General features: G+C 45.4%; 2 protein-coding genes across 7 annotated transcripts in view; both read left to right on the forward strand.

Moving 5' to 3' along the window:
* The first annotated feature begins 632 nt into the window (after window positions 1-632).
* On the forward strand, window positions 633-11,670 carry hprt1 (hypoxanthine phosphoribosyltransferase 1). Its single transcript, XM_017419662.3, has 9 exons — window positions 633-867; window positions 3,535-3,641; window positions 5,665-5,848; window positions 8,592-8,657; window positions 8,880-8,897; window positions 9,001-9,083; window positions 9,166-9,212; window positions 11,295-11,371; window positions 11,472-11,670. The coding sequence occupies exons 1-9, from the start codon at window positions 841-843 to the stop codon at window positions 11,517-11,519; spliced, it is 657 nt and encodes a 218-aa protein (XP_017275151.1). The 5' UTR covers window positions 633-840; the 3' UTR covers window positions 11,520-11,670.
* Window positions 11,671-15,424: 3,754 nt separating this feature from the next.
* The window catches only part of pabir2 (PABIR family member 2), a 7,284-nt gene continuing 6,499 nt past the window's right edge, over window positions 15,425-16,209 (forward strand). For 5 of the 6 annotated variants that reach the window (XM_037977587.1, XM_037977588.1, XM_037977589.1 and 2 more), the window contains exon 1: window positions 15,425-16,209. The gene's annotated coding sequence lies outside the window, so the exon portion shown is untranslated. The other variant, XM_037977586.1, reaches the window with a different exon arrangement.

Consider the following 16,209-nt stretch of genomic DNA (forward strand, 5'->3'; position numbering starts at 1 on the left):
GCTGCTGTTTTTGAGACACCAAAAATGATTAAAAAGTATGTTTTTCGTTGTTTTCACGACTCTGCAGATCATGTGGTAAATTATACACCATAGGTGAGCTGAGTCAAGCCGTGTCTTTGTGGTAATGTGCTGACTTTGACCATTCTTTGCTGAACTTCCATGAACTCTCTGGAGTTCTTCGAGTGACTCACGTGCCAGATAGGTTGCTTTAAACTATATATATATATATATATATATATATATATATATATATATATATATATATATCCCACAAACCTGACAGATTCTTTAACTGGTTTGAATGTGATGCTAAAAGTATGTAATACATATTAGAGCTCCATCCATACCTCGAGGCTCATAGAAGTCTGTCAGACAGACGATCTTTGATAAACCACGACAGTAAATCAATTATACATAAAATTTCAGTAATTAATTTCTGAGAGTTTCATTAAAATCCGTCCAGCGCATGAGATATTTTGCTGACAGACAAACGCAGGTTCGCCTAGGATAGGTGTTTGATTATATGTTACAACGGCCTGCCCTACTTCCCGCTCTTCAGAGGTCGGCGCGGGGCGAGGCGAGGCGAAGGAGCTTCCGCGATTCGCTGCTCCCGCGCCTGCGCACTAAAGGCGGCAGGGGTTTTTGGAAAATATATAAAAAAAAAGCCGCAGCCTGTTCTGAACGAGACGCCCTACTGTTCCTGCAGCTCCGTGAGCGTGGGGTGTCACGAAGCCGAGGACAAACTGTGAAACCGGCCCGAGCGTGACGCGAAGTCTCCCGGACAGGAGGACGCCGAGTGGACCGCTTGGATTCGACGTGCGGGGACCGACGCGGACGGACATGGCGACATCCAGCTCGTGTGTCGTGGTGAGTACTTCTCCCCGCCCGGCCGCCGCCTCGGTGTGGACACGAGCCGGCCGGGGGGTCGGGGGGTGGGGGTGGAGCTGGAGGTGGAGGTTACCACCCGGAGGAGTAACGTGGCTGTGCTCGGTACTTACCTGCCCGCGTGCTCCGTGGAGACATAACGGTGAAAGGTGAGGGGCGGCGCTGAAAGCCCGGCGTGGCCTGCGGGTTGGAGGCGAGCACGCGCTCCCCGCGTTAGTGACGCACGAGACGCGCTCAGACAGGGCTGATGACCCCAAAGCGTGGCTCCCTGTCAGTCTGCAGCTTAGCCCGCGTGGGTCAAAGGATGGTTTGAAAACATGTTAATATAACCTAAGCAGGTATGTGTTCAGACAGGTAACTATCTGCACGAGATGAGGACATATATATATATATATATATATATATATATGTTATGTAACCCTGGAGGTAAATAGGACTAAATGGAGAAAAGGTTGCAGCGCTGCTTTAACCTGCACCTATGTAGTTGGGTTTGTTGTAGACCTAGCACCAAAGACATTATTCCTGTAGATTTAGTCTAAACTCCATCTCTGTCCTGTAGTTTTACTTTAAGTCCAAGCACAAGGTCCGACCCTGTGGGTGTGTTGTAATATCTGATGTACAAAGAAGTTCCCCTACACTGGAATGAGTAAATGAATAGCCAATGATCCTTTTTTCCCAAGAAGTGTCAGAGTCCAGTTTCAATGGGATCAGTTTGGGAAAATCCAACCGAAAACCCAACTTTTCCTGAGTTATTGGACCTTTTTGTCAGTTCACATGAGGGCTGTACACTATTAGGCTAAACCTGTGGCGTGCGTATTAATGTTTATTCCTATTCCTCACTTTCTCCTGTGGTCACTGCCCTTTAAAGTCAACTATGGTGCCATTAGAACGTTCTCACCCCCGTGGCTGTTTTATGCTTTTATTACTCAGAGTATATCTTAGCTAGAGTTTGACAGGCGACACGTGGAGGACTCCACAGTCGAGTGCTTCTCGGCAGCCGGTCCGACTTGAGATTTAATCTGAGTTTTCTACAGCAGCATGTCTTTCATTGCCACTCTCCCATAAAGCTCAGACTGCTGAAGAACCTGATCAGCAGGTGTTATCTGTACAGTCTCTCCCTTCAGCTGCTGGAGCTTTAATTCCTTTAACTGCCTTGCTCTTGGTAGATTTACACATGCTCCATATTCCTTCCATTTGTTGATGGATTCAGCAGAACTCCTGAGATGTTTAGGACCTTGAAAATCATTTTGTATCCATCCTCTGACTTGTACTTTTCAATAATCTCTTCTCTGAGCTGAATTAGGACGGCCACTTCAAAGGAGGTGAATGCATAAATATTCACACTGAAGGGTTTTTCTTTTGTAAAGAAGCTCAGTTTATATTAACCATGATTGATTTACGACAGCAGTAAAAGCATTAAACGTACCTTTTATAAGCACTGCATATTATTAGCATGCAGGGCATGAATGCAGGGTGCTTGAAATACGACGGTCTGTGATTTATTGCAGTTCTTTGTGATATTGAGATTGCGCTCGCTGACACTGTGATGATGATGCATTAGGACGCTGCCGTGCGACGAAAACGCCGGCATTGTGTCTGTTCACATTCACCTTGACCCTGAGTTGATGGGTTTTAATCTCCTGGACTCTTACCAATGACACTGTTTAACAGTTTGGAGGGTAGAGGGGTGTTCGCCAGGTCCCTAGCTCTGTCCCGTAACCCTTAACGGCGTCATCTCACTGGGTTGTTGGCGACAAATCACAACGTTCACTCCAGAAACGTGCCGGCCTCCACCACGGTTTTGAGAGAAACCGCGGCGGGGGCGTCACAGGGATCTGGAGCCCGTCTCGGTTTAGTTTCTGTAATTCTGGGCACCAGAGCTGTTTGACATGAACCCCCTGGCTCCGTTTAACCTATGACCCCTGGCCCTAACCTTAACTTGGCCCAGGAGAAGGACACAGAAATGCACGGGGATGTGATGGTGAGCAAAGATTCAACTTAGTTTTCCTCTGACCTCCTGAACAGACGGAGAGCTCAGAGGTACCCGTGGAAGTAAATCTTTCGTATTTCGGGGCTGCTAAGACATCTGCTCGTTATCAGTCGTTCATATTTGTCACTGAAAGGTTTCAGCCCGAGCAGAGGAGCACGTATCGTCGTTTTAGCGAGCACTCAGGGTTCTGTAACGGTTCCCGACCTCCCCGCCAGCTTCCAGGCTGTCACATGACTCCTGTTATCCTGTCTGCGTCCTCGTGGCGGCGCCCGTTCAACCCTCGACGCAAAATTTGATTTCCCAAAATATTAGAAAAGACTAAGTGCTTACAGGATTAGGCTTAATGGGGGAAAATTGAGTTGTTTACATGTCGGTTCCTGGACAACTTGGAGGGAACTCTCCGTTGTCGGCAGCAGGGAGATAAAAGTTAACCTTTGTTTTTTATTTTTCTGAGAGTCCTACGTTGGAAACAAGCGGGTTCCTGTCTCAGGGTGGTGCTGGGTGGAGATCCCGGCGGTTTGTTGATCTGTAAAGCACACGTGCAGTCCTTTCTGACCTCACGCTGCCCTGTCAGATGAGTGCCCCGTGTCCTTCGTTAGGTCACCCCCCCTCCACCTCCGGCGTTTCTTTAACCCCTTCGTGTCCCTTTTTTTTCCCAGATCAGCGACGAGGAGCAGGGCTACGACCTGGATCTTTTCTGCATACCAAAGCACTACGCCGCTGACTTGGAGCGGGTCTATATCCCTCACGGGCTCATCTTGGACAGGTGGGTAGATCCTGAGAGCTTCAGGCGATGGTGGATTATCGGCTCGGTTGAATTCGGGGTGTCCGTGCGAGAGACCACAACAACATGGAGCCCCCCTCCCCATTCCATTTTATATTTTTCTGAATTTTGTCTTGAATGATATAATGTTTTCACCTAAAACATGTCTTATTATAGGGTGAATTAATAAAATTTTTAACTTTTCAGTGGGGAAATATCCTAAATTTGAACAAAAATACAGCAAAAAACTGCCTCAATGTCAGCTGAACAGTCGATGTTTTATTTATTAAGCTGCTTGTAGGTCATTCTGTACAAAAACAACATGCCTCCCTGCCTTTTTTAAAAACTAAAGGACCTCACATGTTTTCTATTAGAGTAAAGAAACAGTCCTTTTGTGAAATAAAAGTACTTCACATATTAACTTTTAAAAATCAGTTTATTTTTAAACTTCTTTTTGTGCCAAATGGAGAAGGGAGGTTTATTTACTCAGATCAAACTGGTTCTTTTGGTTTTAAGCCATGTTTTGCTTTTACTAGTCGAGCTTAAATATCCTGTTTGAACGACAGTCTGTGGTTCTGAATGTTCTGTCCTGAGCTGACCAGGATTTCCAAAAGCTGACGGTATTCCTGCAGCTGCAGTGAAGTGATTTCCTGCAGCACCTGTTTTTATAAGCTCCGTTTCAAACAGGTTTTACAGCCCTGTTCATGAATTCAGTGGAACCGTGGTTTTAGTCAGTGTCGCTGTTAAAACTTTAAGGGCTGCGACTCAAAATTGCGAGAAAATACGAGTTTCTGCTGCAGACTCGCCGATCGGCACTGTGCGCGCGGTGGAACTGCACTCAGGGCCGTACTCGTTACTTCATCGTCCAGCTCCGCCCACGTCACACGTGCCCGGGCTGCTGCCTCCAAGTTTAGGATTTCATCTGCTGGAGTGCACTTTAGAAATGAAGTTGGGCAGGTTTGGATTGGTTTTTCAATAATCATTATTGGTTTTTTTAGACCTGGACGTTTGCCTCGGATGTTCTCTGCCAGAGGAGAGCTCCTTGCAGGAGGCAAAATACAGCTTCAGTGCTCTCAGAGATGGGTTGGAGACCATTTTGAGAGAGAATTTATCGCACATATATATATTTGAACTACTGTATTTTCATCACTATAGGGCTCACTGGATTATAAGACACAGCGCACCGGACTATAAGGCGCATCATCGTGCACCTCCCAGTTTTTGTAACTTTGCACGCCGCGCTCCATTCAAAATGGATGATTTTGCTGCTCTAACGGAGCTGGTTCGCCTGTATCAGCATTTATATGATCCCTTTATGAGAGATCACAAAGATAATCAAACGGGTCAAAACTCATAGAAGAACACTGCACCGACGTAAGCGTCAAGTAGAAACGCCTCCACCGCTCGCGGCCATCGGAGCCCTGAGCGACTCTAACTGAGCCTTAATGCTGCAACCGGTGCAGCTTTGGAGTTTAACCAAAGTCGTACTAAAATATCACGACTTCCTACATATATAAAGAGCTCCGGATTATAAGGCACACTGTTGTTTTTCTGAGAAAAATGAAGGCTTTTAACTGCGTCATATAGTCTGGAAAATACGGTAACTCAAGCGACACGACTGTGAGCCTCTGAGACTCCTGCGGGAAGATTGAGAACCACAGCAAAAGCTGCGAGCCATCCTGGAGACTCCCTGCTGAACGCCATTCAGCAGTCAGTCGCAGCCCGGTGAGACCCCACCGTTAGTCCTACATTCTGCAGCCTCAGTTTGTTTATCCGTCTCTGCTGAATGAAGACCTGATCCACAGACGGAGGGCTGAGTTCCCACTGCTCCTCATCTGTTGAACGTACCCACCACTTGAACAACTTCACGCTTGATTTCTTTACTACAGTTTTATGACCGTGTTACCACTGAGAGCCAGCGTTCGAAGCGCTGACCGGTTTGTTCCTTCAGTCTGAATGTGTTTCAGTTTCTGCCGACCGCAGCAGAAACAGGAGCTGATTATCCTCCCCTCCCGTGTGTTCCCAGGACGGAGAGGCTGGCCAGGGAGATTATGAAGGAGATGGGGGGGCACCACATCGTGGCCCTCTGTGTGCTCAAGGGGGGCTACAAGTTCTTTGCCGACCTGCTGGACTACATCAAAGCCCTGAACCGGAACAGCGACCGCTCCATCCCGATGACGGTGGACTTCATTCGCCTCAAGAGCTACTGTGTAATATACCACTTTACCTTTCTTTGTGTCTGTTAGCAAAATATCTCGTGAACCGCTGAGCAGCTTTTACAGAAAGTAATCATTAGATGCTCGTACACAGCTAACAATCGGAGTCGACCGCATGTCAAGATGGCCTTTTTTTCCACAACACATGCTCCGAGCTCTTACACGTTTATAGAGTGGAACTGATTCAAGATGGCCGCCACAGCTGATCAGTATTAGCAAACAGGAAGGTGACTACAACCCTCATCGCTTCTCCACATATGATTTTAGTTTAAAACTCTATCATATGATTCTTTTATGAAAAGGTCAAATGTGTCTGATGTGTTTGTAATCTGTGTAAAACTCTTGAGCTCGTTGAGCAGTCGTGTGCAGCTGGCGTGGCCGGGGTGAAGCGGTCCACGTGTTCTCTGAAAAGAAAACAGGTTTTATTTTTTCGTAATGATGAATTTTCCCTGCAGGGATGGAAGGCTCTTATCTGGAGTCAACCCTTATCGCACATTTCTTTCTCGACAAACAGAACACAAGTTGGAGCGAGTTCTGGCGTCTCTGTCTGTTTAGCGCTGACACAGAACGCTGACGAGCCTTTTTTTTTCTGTATTTGAGCTTGGCACTGTCAGCTGGGAGATATTTGATGAATCTGATGAATCGAGACTGAGTCTGTGTTTGTAAATGTCAAGTTTAAATGAAGAGCTCACTGCCTGCGTAGTTGGGTGTTTCTTTTTTAAAGAGTTATGGAAAGGGCACTACTGGAGATTGAAAGAGTTTATGCTTGGCTGGAGTGGAAAATGCAACAAAAGGTAACAAAGACAGAAAGCAGATGAGACCATCTGTCCAGTTTCTGCTGCTTATCTGAGGACTCCTCAAGGTCTCCGTTCTTTCCCAGGAGGCGGCACATAAAGCTGCTGCTTTTGTTCAAATAAACTAAAGGACAAAGAGGCCAAAATACAAATAAAAGCAAAGAGTTGAAACAATTAAAAAAAAAGACTACATTTTTCTTTATTATAGTTTAAGGCATGGCAGGCTCTTTTCTTATGTATCAGAGCGTCTTGTCTGCATCAGTTATGAGAGGCAGGACCGAGCTCTAAATGCTGAACTCTTTTTTTTTTTTTTTTTTTTTTAAAAAAGGACGTGTTTACAGAAAATGAAAATAGAGTCTGTTCTTCGCTGATGGAGAACCAGCTGCAAACTGGATCCAGCGGGGATTTGTCCGTCGGAGCTACAGACGTTGTTGCTTCTGTGTTTTCATGCTTCGTTTTTAAACCCAAGCCAAGACAAACATTCAGAGTCAACCTTTGAAACGAGGCCGAGCTGTGCTTTCAGTAGCAGCGTTTGGCTCGTTCTCTATTTTTACTCACGTTTTAAGTTGATCCTCCTGCAACATTTAGTCTTCTCAGAGTTGGGCTTGTAGTAATTTTTAGATTTATGTTTATATAACACGTTATACTTTATTGTTCCTTTTTGGGAGTGGGACTTGGTGTCTCAATAGATGCTTTTACAAAACAAAACAATAAAACATGAAGCAATCCTGCACAATGCAAACATAATCCACCAGTAACTCATGTTGCTCCATCCATCCATCCATCCATCCATCGCTGTATGAAGAGCTGTAACCCATTGAAGCTACACCTTGCAAAGTATGAAATGGTGCAGTTTGATAGAGTTTACACCAGTAGTTTCTGTTTGTTTGTATGCAATGCAGGTACGTGCTCAGTGTAAACAAAACACTCGTCTGAATCCACCGTAAGCCACGTAGAAGCTCAAGTCATGCGACTCGCCTACATTAGGATGGCCGAAGTCTGTAGGTGAATCAGACAAGTGTGAAATCTGATGGAAGACATTTAGGTGGTAATACGAGTGGACCTAATGATAAATGTAAAATAAAGCAGAGTGAGTAGGACTTCTGTTAAGAATAAATATCAGGGATCGAGCAGAGGGACATAAAGACGGGGCTCAGCGTTCAAACAAACTTCTGCTACACCGGTCGATTTCTCCTTTTCATCTGCAGACGGCTCGTTGGTCAGTGCCGCCGTCCTGTAATCCTGAGGTTGCAGGTTCGAGCCCAGGTCGCGTCAGGGGAGGGCGTCCGGTGAAATCAGTTGCCAAATCGTTCGTGTGAGTTAGCTCGCTGTAGTGACCCCTTGAAGAAGGGAGCAGCCGAAAGAACTTAGATACTATCTGCAGACTTTACTCCACAGATCTGAGTATAAATACGTACCAAAGCATCAAAACTGTCTGACTTCTCCATTCTAAGCATCTCTTCTATCGTCGTCACCATTGTTGACCTGTTTTTAGTTCCTGTGGCTGTTTCTGTAGGTTAACAAACATGTGGTAGGTGGCAGCTGGTCACACACTTTGCCTATAATTTAAGGACACAATAACCTTAATTAGGAGAAAAATATTGTGCAGATTTTGTATCTTTCTTTCAGAGGCATTTCTTTTGTTTGGGCTCATTAAGGACTTTTAAGTGGTTCATGTAGTCATTCACAACCATAAACATGTATTAATAAATATAATTTCCTTACATTTTGATGTTCCCAGCACACTCCAAGTGCAGACAGATCGCTTCGTTTGACCAAAACGGCTCCAACCGCAGCGTTGTTTGAGATGGTCTCCGCGTGTGCGTGATGATGGGCCTTTAACTCGCCTGGTTTTCCTCTGCGCTGTCGTGGTTCTCGGCGGCGCTTCTGTCCTTGTGGTCAAGGTGTGAGGTCCGGTGATAAACTCTGTTTCATCTTTCCAGAACGACCAGTCGACGGGCGAAATCAAAGTGATCGGTGGAGACGATCTGTCTACTCTGACAGGAAAGGTGAGCTCACCTTAGGACACGGTTTCTCATTTTAATGTCAATTAATTTGACGCTAAAAGCTAATTTTACTAATTACTAAATAGCCACTGGTATTTAAACCAAGTGTATTTTCTGTAGCAGCATGTTGTTTGTGGTTGGTGTTATGGCTTCAAGTGAAAAGCGTCCTGTTTGTTGTCTTCCTGTTAATTATGATTAATGTGCTCTTCTTTTCTCTTTACACAGAATGTATTGATTGTGGAGGTATGGGCTGCCTTTTTATTTCACCCTTCCATAATAAACTTTGGTGCTCTTTAATCCCGCTTTGGAACCACTAACATGAGCGTCTCCCGTCCTCTGCTTCCAGGATATCATCGACACGGGGAAGACCATGAAAACGTTACTGCAGCTGCTGAAACAGTACAATCCCAAAATGGTTAAAGTCGCAAGGTAGCGTAGCGGCTGAACGCGTGTTGAAGAGTTGCTGCGCTTGTTTGTGACTACTAATGAAAGATTTTTGGTCTCTCTTTAGTTTGCTAGTGAAGAGGACGCCGCGGAGCGTTGGATACCGACCGGACTGTAAGTTTCAAAGAGCAAAAAGAAAAGAAACGTTTTAGCTGGATAAGTTTTTAATGGTTCGTTTCACCCTTCTGGGATGAGACATTCTTTTACTACCTTTCAATTTACCATTCCTCCCTTCTCGCAGCACTTAAAATGAAAGTCTTCACTGTAAAGATATCAAGGAATGACGTGTTATGAGCTAAAATCTGGTGTGGTAGTAGCTGAGAGTCATCCCCAGCAAGGCTCAAACGGATCACAGGGCTGTTTTTCTGTTGCAGTCCGGCCGTTCAATTACAGCGGTGTTATTCTGACACTGAAGCTTTTTAAACACAGGTCTCAGGGCGGAGGTTTTCAGATCCTCGCAGTTTGCATTTCAAAGGAAGCCACAAGGTGTGAAATCGTTCATGCGCACCGCAGACGGCTGCAGTCAACAGCTGCTCTGCACGAGCAGATCAACAGCAGAGCAGAGAGCTGTTAGTGCTGCTTACCCTGTTCAACACGAAGCAGCAAACCAACATCTCTGTAGGTCCAAATAAACATCCCTGTGTCCACCACTGTGGATGCAATGGCCTCCGTGTTCAAATGGTAAATGGCCTGCACTCATATAGAGCTATATCAAGTCTGAGGACCCCAAAGCTCTTCACACTACAATCATTCATCCACTGATGGTGGTGAGCTACATCGTAGCCACAGCTGCCCTGGGGTGGACTGACAGAAGTGAAGCTGCCATCACACCGGTGCCACCGAGCCCTCTGACCACCACCAGTAGGCAAGGCGGGTGAAGAGTCTTGCCCAAGGACACACTGGCTGAGACGGACAGAGTGGGGGTTTGAACCAGCAACCCTCTGGTTTCAGGCCACTGTAGCCCAAGAGATTGGTGCCTGTGCCAGTTAGTGGCTTGGCCTCGAAACTACAGCGGGCTCAAGGAGCACAGCAGCACCGTGTAAACAATGGGTAGGCAATCCTGGTCTTCGAGGGCCACCATCCTGCAGGTTTTCCTTGTTTCTCTGCTCCAACACACCTGCTTCAGAGGTTAAATTACCTCTTCATGTTCTACAGAAGCCTGTTAATCAGCCATTGATTCAATTCAGGTGTGTTGGAGAAACATGTAAAACCTGCAGGATGGTGGCCCTCCAGGACCAGGATTGCCCACCCCTGGTGTAAACCATCCACCCATTCTCTTCCGCTTATCCGGGGTCGGGTCGCGGGGGCAGCACCCTAAGCAGGGAGACCCAGACTTCCCTCTCCTCAGCCACTTGGGCCAGCTCCTCCGGGGGAATCCCAAGGCGTTCCCAGGCCAGCCGAGAAACATAGTCCCTCCAGCGTGTCCTGGGTCTTCCTCTGGGCCTCCTCCCGGTGGGACGTGCCCGGAACACCTCACCAGGGAGGCGTCCAGGAGGCATCCTCACCAGATGCCCGAGCCACCTCAACTGGCTCCTCTCGACGTGGAGGAGCAGTGGCTCTACTCTGAGTCCCTCCCGGATGACCGAGCTTCTCACCCTATCTCTAAGGGAGAGCCCAGACACCCTGCGGAGGAAACTCATTTCAGCCGCTTGTATTCGCGATCTCCTTCTTTCGGTCACTACCCAAAGCTCGGGACCATAGATGAGGGTAGGAACGTAGATCGACCGGTAAATCGAGAGCTTCGCTTTTTGGCTCAGCTCTCTCTTCACCACGACAGATCGGTACAGCGCCCGCTTCACTGCAGACGCTGCACCGATCCGCCTGTCGATCTCCCGCTCCATTTTTCCCTCATTCGTGAACAAGACCCCGAGATACTTAAACTTGTAGGTTTTTTCCAATCAACATCTGTTTACACATGTAAACAGGGCCTCAGGCTTACAGATAATGAGATAAAATTTGGTGTGGTAGTAGCTGAGAGTCATTGAGTCATGTACCCAAAGCTCTAACAGATCACATGATTTTAATAGATAACTTTGGTGTACAAGGTAGTGGGTGTTATATGTTCCTTCAAGGAATCCTACTTTAATTTTTCCTCTTTTTTTCATGTTTTATTTAATTTGTGAACTTTGTCACAGTTTAATGCCCCCGTCTTTATGAAAGAAACTCATCCTTTTTCTCTCTTTTTGTGTGTTTCAGTTGTAGGGTTTGAGGTTCCTGATAAATTTGTGGTGGGATACGCCTTAGACTACAACGAGTACTTTAGAGATTTGAACGTGAGTATCCACGCAGGCAGTGAAAATGAGCGACCGACCCGCGGGGTGGCGTCGACGAACACGAAGCCGCATTACTCATCGGCCGCTTCTTCTGTTCCAGCACATCTGCGTCATTAGCGAAACGGGGAAGGAGAAGTACAAGGCATGAGGAGCACTGCGCTGCGGCTGTCAGCGTCTGGGTCGTCTTTTTCTTTTTTTCTTTTTTTTTGCCACCCGTTTCACATCGGATCGCTGGTGTCGAACGGAGCACTCAGCCTGCTCAGGGTTCCCCCCCCCTCCCTCGAGGACGTGCCGACGAACTGACAACGCCACCCTTCCATTTCCATCACCCCCGCACAGGAACGAGGAAAAAATGACTGCCTTAGAAAGAATCAAAGCCCGCAGCCCCATGCATTTTATTGTTTTTGTCCTTTTAAAGAAATTGAGTAATTTATTCAAAAAAGAAAAAGAAAATGCTGCTATTTTCAAAGTAAAACTCCACAATTGATGTTCTACCAAATGATCTCCAGCCACTTGTTTTAAAAGAAATTTAGCTTTTATTGTAATTCTGCTTTGACTTGTCATTTTCGGTAGCTGCTTTATGAGCACGCTCAAAGAGGAAGTTTATTTTTCTTACATCAGTTTTTATGTTTTTTTTCTTTAGCGGGGAGGTGATAAAACCTCTTGTGGTACTGTCTTATTAAAGACTTACTTTAGAAGAAGTTTTGTTGCAAAATAAACATGAATGTTGTCCCTGATTGAACACATGCTGAAGATTATATATCCTCTTGTTTATGTTGTTTTTTTTTATGATTATTTTTTTATCCAAACAAAGCTTTAAGTGTTTCCGGCTCCTGTTTGTAATGTAATAAGTAAATGTTGGAAGTCGTGCGACGGTTTACACGTGTAAACGCTCGACAATAAAACAGGACCGGAGGTTCTTCACGTGTTTTTTGAAAATGCTTAAAATCATCTCATTTGGTCCACGCTGGTGTTGTGATCCTGAGCTTTTATTAAATGTTCTCACCCCTGCTGTGAATAAGACCCCCTCCTGACACATTTAACAGCAAACATGAGCAACGTAGGAGTCATTTCTGTCCAAACTGGAGCTAAAATGTTGGGGAAAATGTGTTTTAAAACGCTTCAGTTCTTATTTTCGAAAAAGGTAAAGCAGCAGCTGTTGAAATAGCTTTATTTATCTTTAAAGTGCAGAAACCTTGGATCTGCTCGAAGCTTAAATGAGACATTACTTTTTTGATAAAGCTATTATATTAATTTGTTCTGGTTAATGTGTGAAACAGTGAAAAATGGTTTGTTTTTATTCATATTTCCTGAATGGAGCTGCATGAAAAAGCTCTGTTTTACTTCTATCTCCCTGAAATCTTCAACTGAACTGTTTTCTGATTTGGTGTCAGTTTTTGAAAGTTGTTATTATTTGCTGGTTTGTATGCTGTAGACCACGTGTCAAACTGCATGTTTTAGATGTTCTTGCTTTAAAGAACCCAGTTTAAATGGATGACTTGTTGCCGTGCTCCTGGAGAACTTGATGATTTGGTGAGGAGGTGATTAAACCATTTGAATCAGGTGTGTTGAAGCAGAAAAACCTAAAACTACCAGGACAGCAGCCCCCGATGCCTGGAGTTTTATCACCCCTGCTGTAGAAGAATGAAGAGGACTGTAAATCCAGGCGAGTTGATTAGAAGACGTTGTTGCTGGTAGAGAAGGAACAAAAACAGGAAGTGGGTCGAAGGGAATGTATTCGATTTATTTCCTCAGATGTCAGAATGGGAGATCCCTAAAAAAATGAACAGGCTTAGAGGAAAAGTCAAGAAATCCTGATATTACAGTACTGTGAATGTGGATCTTCACGTCTGCAGCGCCTCTGTTCAGCTTTCAGACCAATCAGGTAGGAGACTGCAGACAGGGCGGTAAGAGAAAAGCAGAACTGGACTGTGGTGTTTTTCGCCGACAGGTGGTGTAAACCTGAACACGTTGGTGGGAAGGATCATTCCTGCACCCTGGAAATGACTTCTTATCCTCCAAGGGAGTTCATGCAGTTCAGACAGCCTTGATGCATTCATGTCAATCCCCGAGCTCCTCCTCTCTGTCCGCCACACTTTGAGCACGCCTAACAGTTTAGCTGCCCCACCAAACGGAAAACAAACACATTTACACAAACACAAATGTTAAAGAAAGCTCTTTCGTCTGCGCTGCTGGAGTCAGGAGTCTGCAGGTGGTTATTCCTGGAGGTTGCAGAGGTTTGCAGTGAGGAAATGCAACCAAATTCAGTCATTTTTCCTTAAATTATCTGCAGTCAGCAAGTAAAGTAAAACCACATAAAGACAGTTCCAAAGACGGACTTCTGTCACCTGAAGAACATTTCCAGGATTAAAGGACTCATGTCCCAGCAAGATCTAGAGAAACTCATCCGCGCGTTCATCTTTAGTCGCATTGATTACTGCAACACTGTCTTCACGGGTCTGTCTAAAAAAAAAAAAATCAATCAGATGGCTGCAGCTGATCCAGAACGCTGCTGCTCGTGTTCTCACTAAAACCAGGATCTTAGAGAACATCACCCCAGTTCTAAAATCCTTCCACTGGCTCCTTGGAGCTCAGAGAATAGTCTTTAAAGTACTTCTGAACAGCTTAGCACCACAACACATTAAAGATCTGCTGTTGTATCAAACCTTCCAGACCACTCAGGTCTTCTGGTTCTGGTCTACTCTGCACCTCCAGAACCAGAACCAAACATGGAGGAGCAGCTTTCAGCTTCTGTGGACCACAAATCTGGAACAAACTTCCAGAAAACTGAAACTGCCGAAACACTGAGTTCCTTTAAATCAAGGCTAAAAACCCACCTGTTGAGAGTTAGTTTTGAACCATAATAAATGGATGTGTGCTGGTATCTCATTTGGTGACTGTATGTTGTTTTTAGGGCTTTTTATTTTATTTTTATGATGTGAAGCATTTTGAACTGCCTTGTGCTGAAATGTGCTACACAAATAAACTCAACTTGACTTAAAGGAACATCTGAGGGAATAGCTTTTTATATAAAACGTCATGATTCTGAACAAAGATATTGGGAAGCAGCTTTAAACCGGATGTGATGCAGGCGATTGTCGGGTGGGAAATTATTCTTCCTGTGTGGGTGTAAAACTCTGTAAAACTCCAAAAAGTTCTGGTTGCATATGTGGAGGAAATTATGGGATTGTAGGAAATGAAAGCCTAAAGGATCGAACGTTTTCGGAGCAGGGTTGTGAACAAGTAATCTGTGTTGAACAACCTCAGCTTGTTCCGGCTGGGACTGACGAGCTAACGGCTAGTCCGGGAGCAAAACTTTCACAAACGCTGCCATAAACCTTACAACTATGTCAGTTTCACATTGCGTGGTTATTCTGAAAGAAACATCATAGTATCCCTGCTGGAAGTGCTACCGCTAGCTGCTGCTGCTGCTTGCACTTGCAAACACCCAATAAATACATAAATAACCACGTAGTGGAAAAACCTGCTGGTGATGTAAAAGGTTCATAAAACAGCTTTTGCTCTGATTGAAACAGTTTTTTTACGATTAATATTGTTTCAAGATTGGAACGTTGCACTCCGACTAGCCGTTAGCTCGTCAACCCGGACAGAACCTACCTGCGACAGGTAAGACACTGTTTGTTCATAACCTTTCCACAGACCTCCACTTCAAAATGGCTGAAATATCACTTTGAGTTTAAAATTACGCTTTAAGGAACGTGCAAACTCATAAAATATAATTTTAGGGTACCATACTGCTCTCCAGCTGCCATTTTAAGTGGTTACTGGAAAAAAAAAAAGGATAAACTTAGTGAACTGGAGCTTTTATAAGTACATCATATACTTTTGGAAACCTAAAAAAGCGTAAAAAACTAAAGACTAAAAAAAACTGGTCACACTTTGGGGTAGCTTGGTGATGATGATATAAGATGGTTTTGCGCAGACATTCTGAAAATGAAGCGTTATTTAAGTTTATTTTTTGAGAGTTAGCTGCTGTCACGCCGGCGAACGGAGCCGTCTGATTGGCGGACACCGCTAACGCTGAAAGGGGCGTGAGGTTAGCTAACAGCTAGCCTCTCCGGTGATCACCTGGGAGCGCAGACACGAAACATGAGACTGTAGCGTCGAGGGGCAATAATAATAATAATACCAAGCTGGCAGGGTTCAGACACTTTGCGAGCCAGGCTGCTGGTGAGGCCGATGGATAAAGCCCGTTTTGTGAAACGGTGAGCCGGCCTCTCTTTGGAAATGGCACCGCGGCTACTGGCGTCAATGCTAACTTCCGGCTACTAGCCGGCTAGTAGCTGTATGTGGCGAGACACTAGCTGTGCTGCGCTAGCTAGCTGGAAGCTGTAACATTTTTTCCTTTTTTTTTATTTAGGAACGTCGCTGCTTTAGCACCGCTTGAATTAGACTTAATTAATATGAGGGTTTAATTGTATTTAAGGCTACTGAGTGGCTCAGAGCGACTCGTTTAACGCGCTAACATGCGGGAATAGGGCTGGTTTTGTCGGTCGGCTCCAGCAGAGACTAACGGGTCCGGAGCTAACAGCTACCGGGCATTCATTGTGTGGCATGTAGCCATGGCATGCTAACCATCCAGCAGTAAAGTTAGTGACTGGTCGGCACCGCACAGGCACCGGGTAGTTTAGGTAGGCTGTAGGTCAGTGTAGATTTAAAACAAAACGCCATGGTTAAAACCTGTTAATTTGTTCCCGCACCTGGCCCATTCTTGGAAACGGGGCCTGCGAGTCTCTGCGGCTTGTTTACATCGTTTAACCCGGGTCAGGCCAATCGCCTGACTAAAACAACTAATAATCATGTAACCCCCCCCCCCC

Source organism: Kryptolebias marmoratus, linkage group LG9 (assembly GCF_001649575.2).
Source record: "Kryptolebias marmoratus isolate JLee-2015 linkage group LG9, ASM164957v2, whole genome shotgun sequence".
In the NCBI taxonomy this organism is placed as follows: Eukaryota; Metazoa; Chordata; class Actinopteri; order Cyprinodontiformes; family Rivulidae; genus Kryptolebias; species Kryptolebias marmoratus.

What these genes read in the sequence shown, in the direction of transcription:
- hprt1 (XM_017419662.3), top strand. Translation starts at nt 841, where the DNA reads ATGGCGACATCCAGCTCGTGTGTCGTG. An exon ending in CATCCAGCTCGTGTGTCGTG is followed by an intron (nt 868 to 3,534) that starts GTGAGTACTTCT and finishes TTTTTTTCCCAG; the next exon opens with ATCAGCGACGAGGAGCAGGG. An exon ending in TTCGCCTCAAGAGCTACTGT is followed by an intron (nt 5,849 to 8,591) that starts GTAATATACCAC and finishes TCATCTTTCCAG; the next exon opens with AACGACCAGTCGACGGGCGA.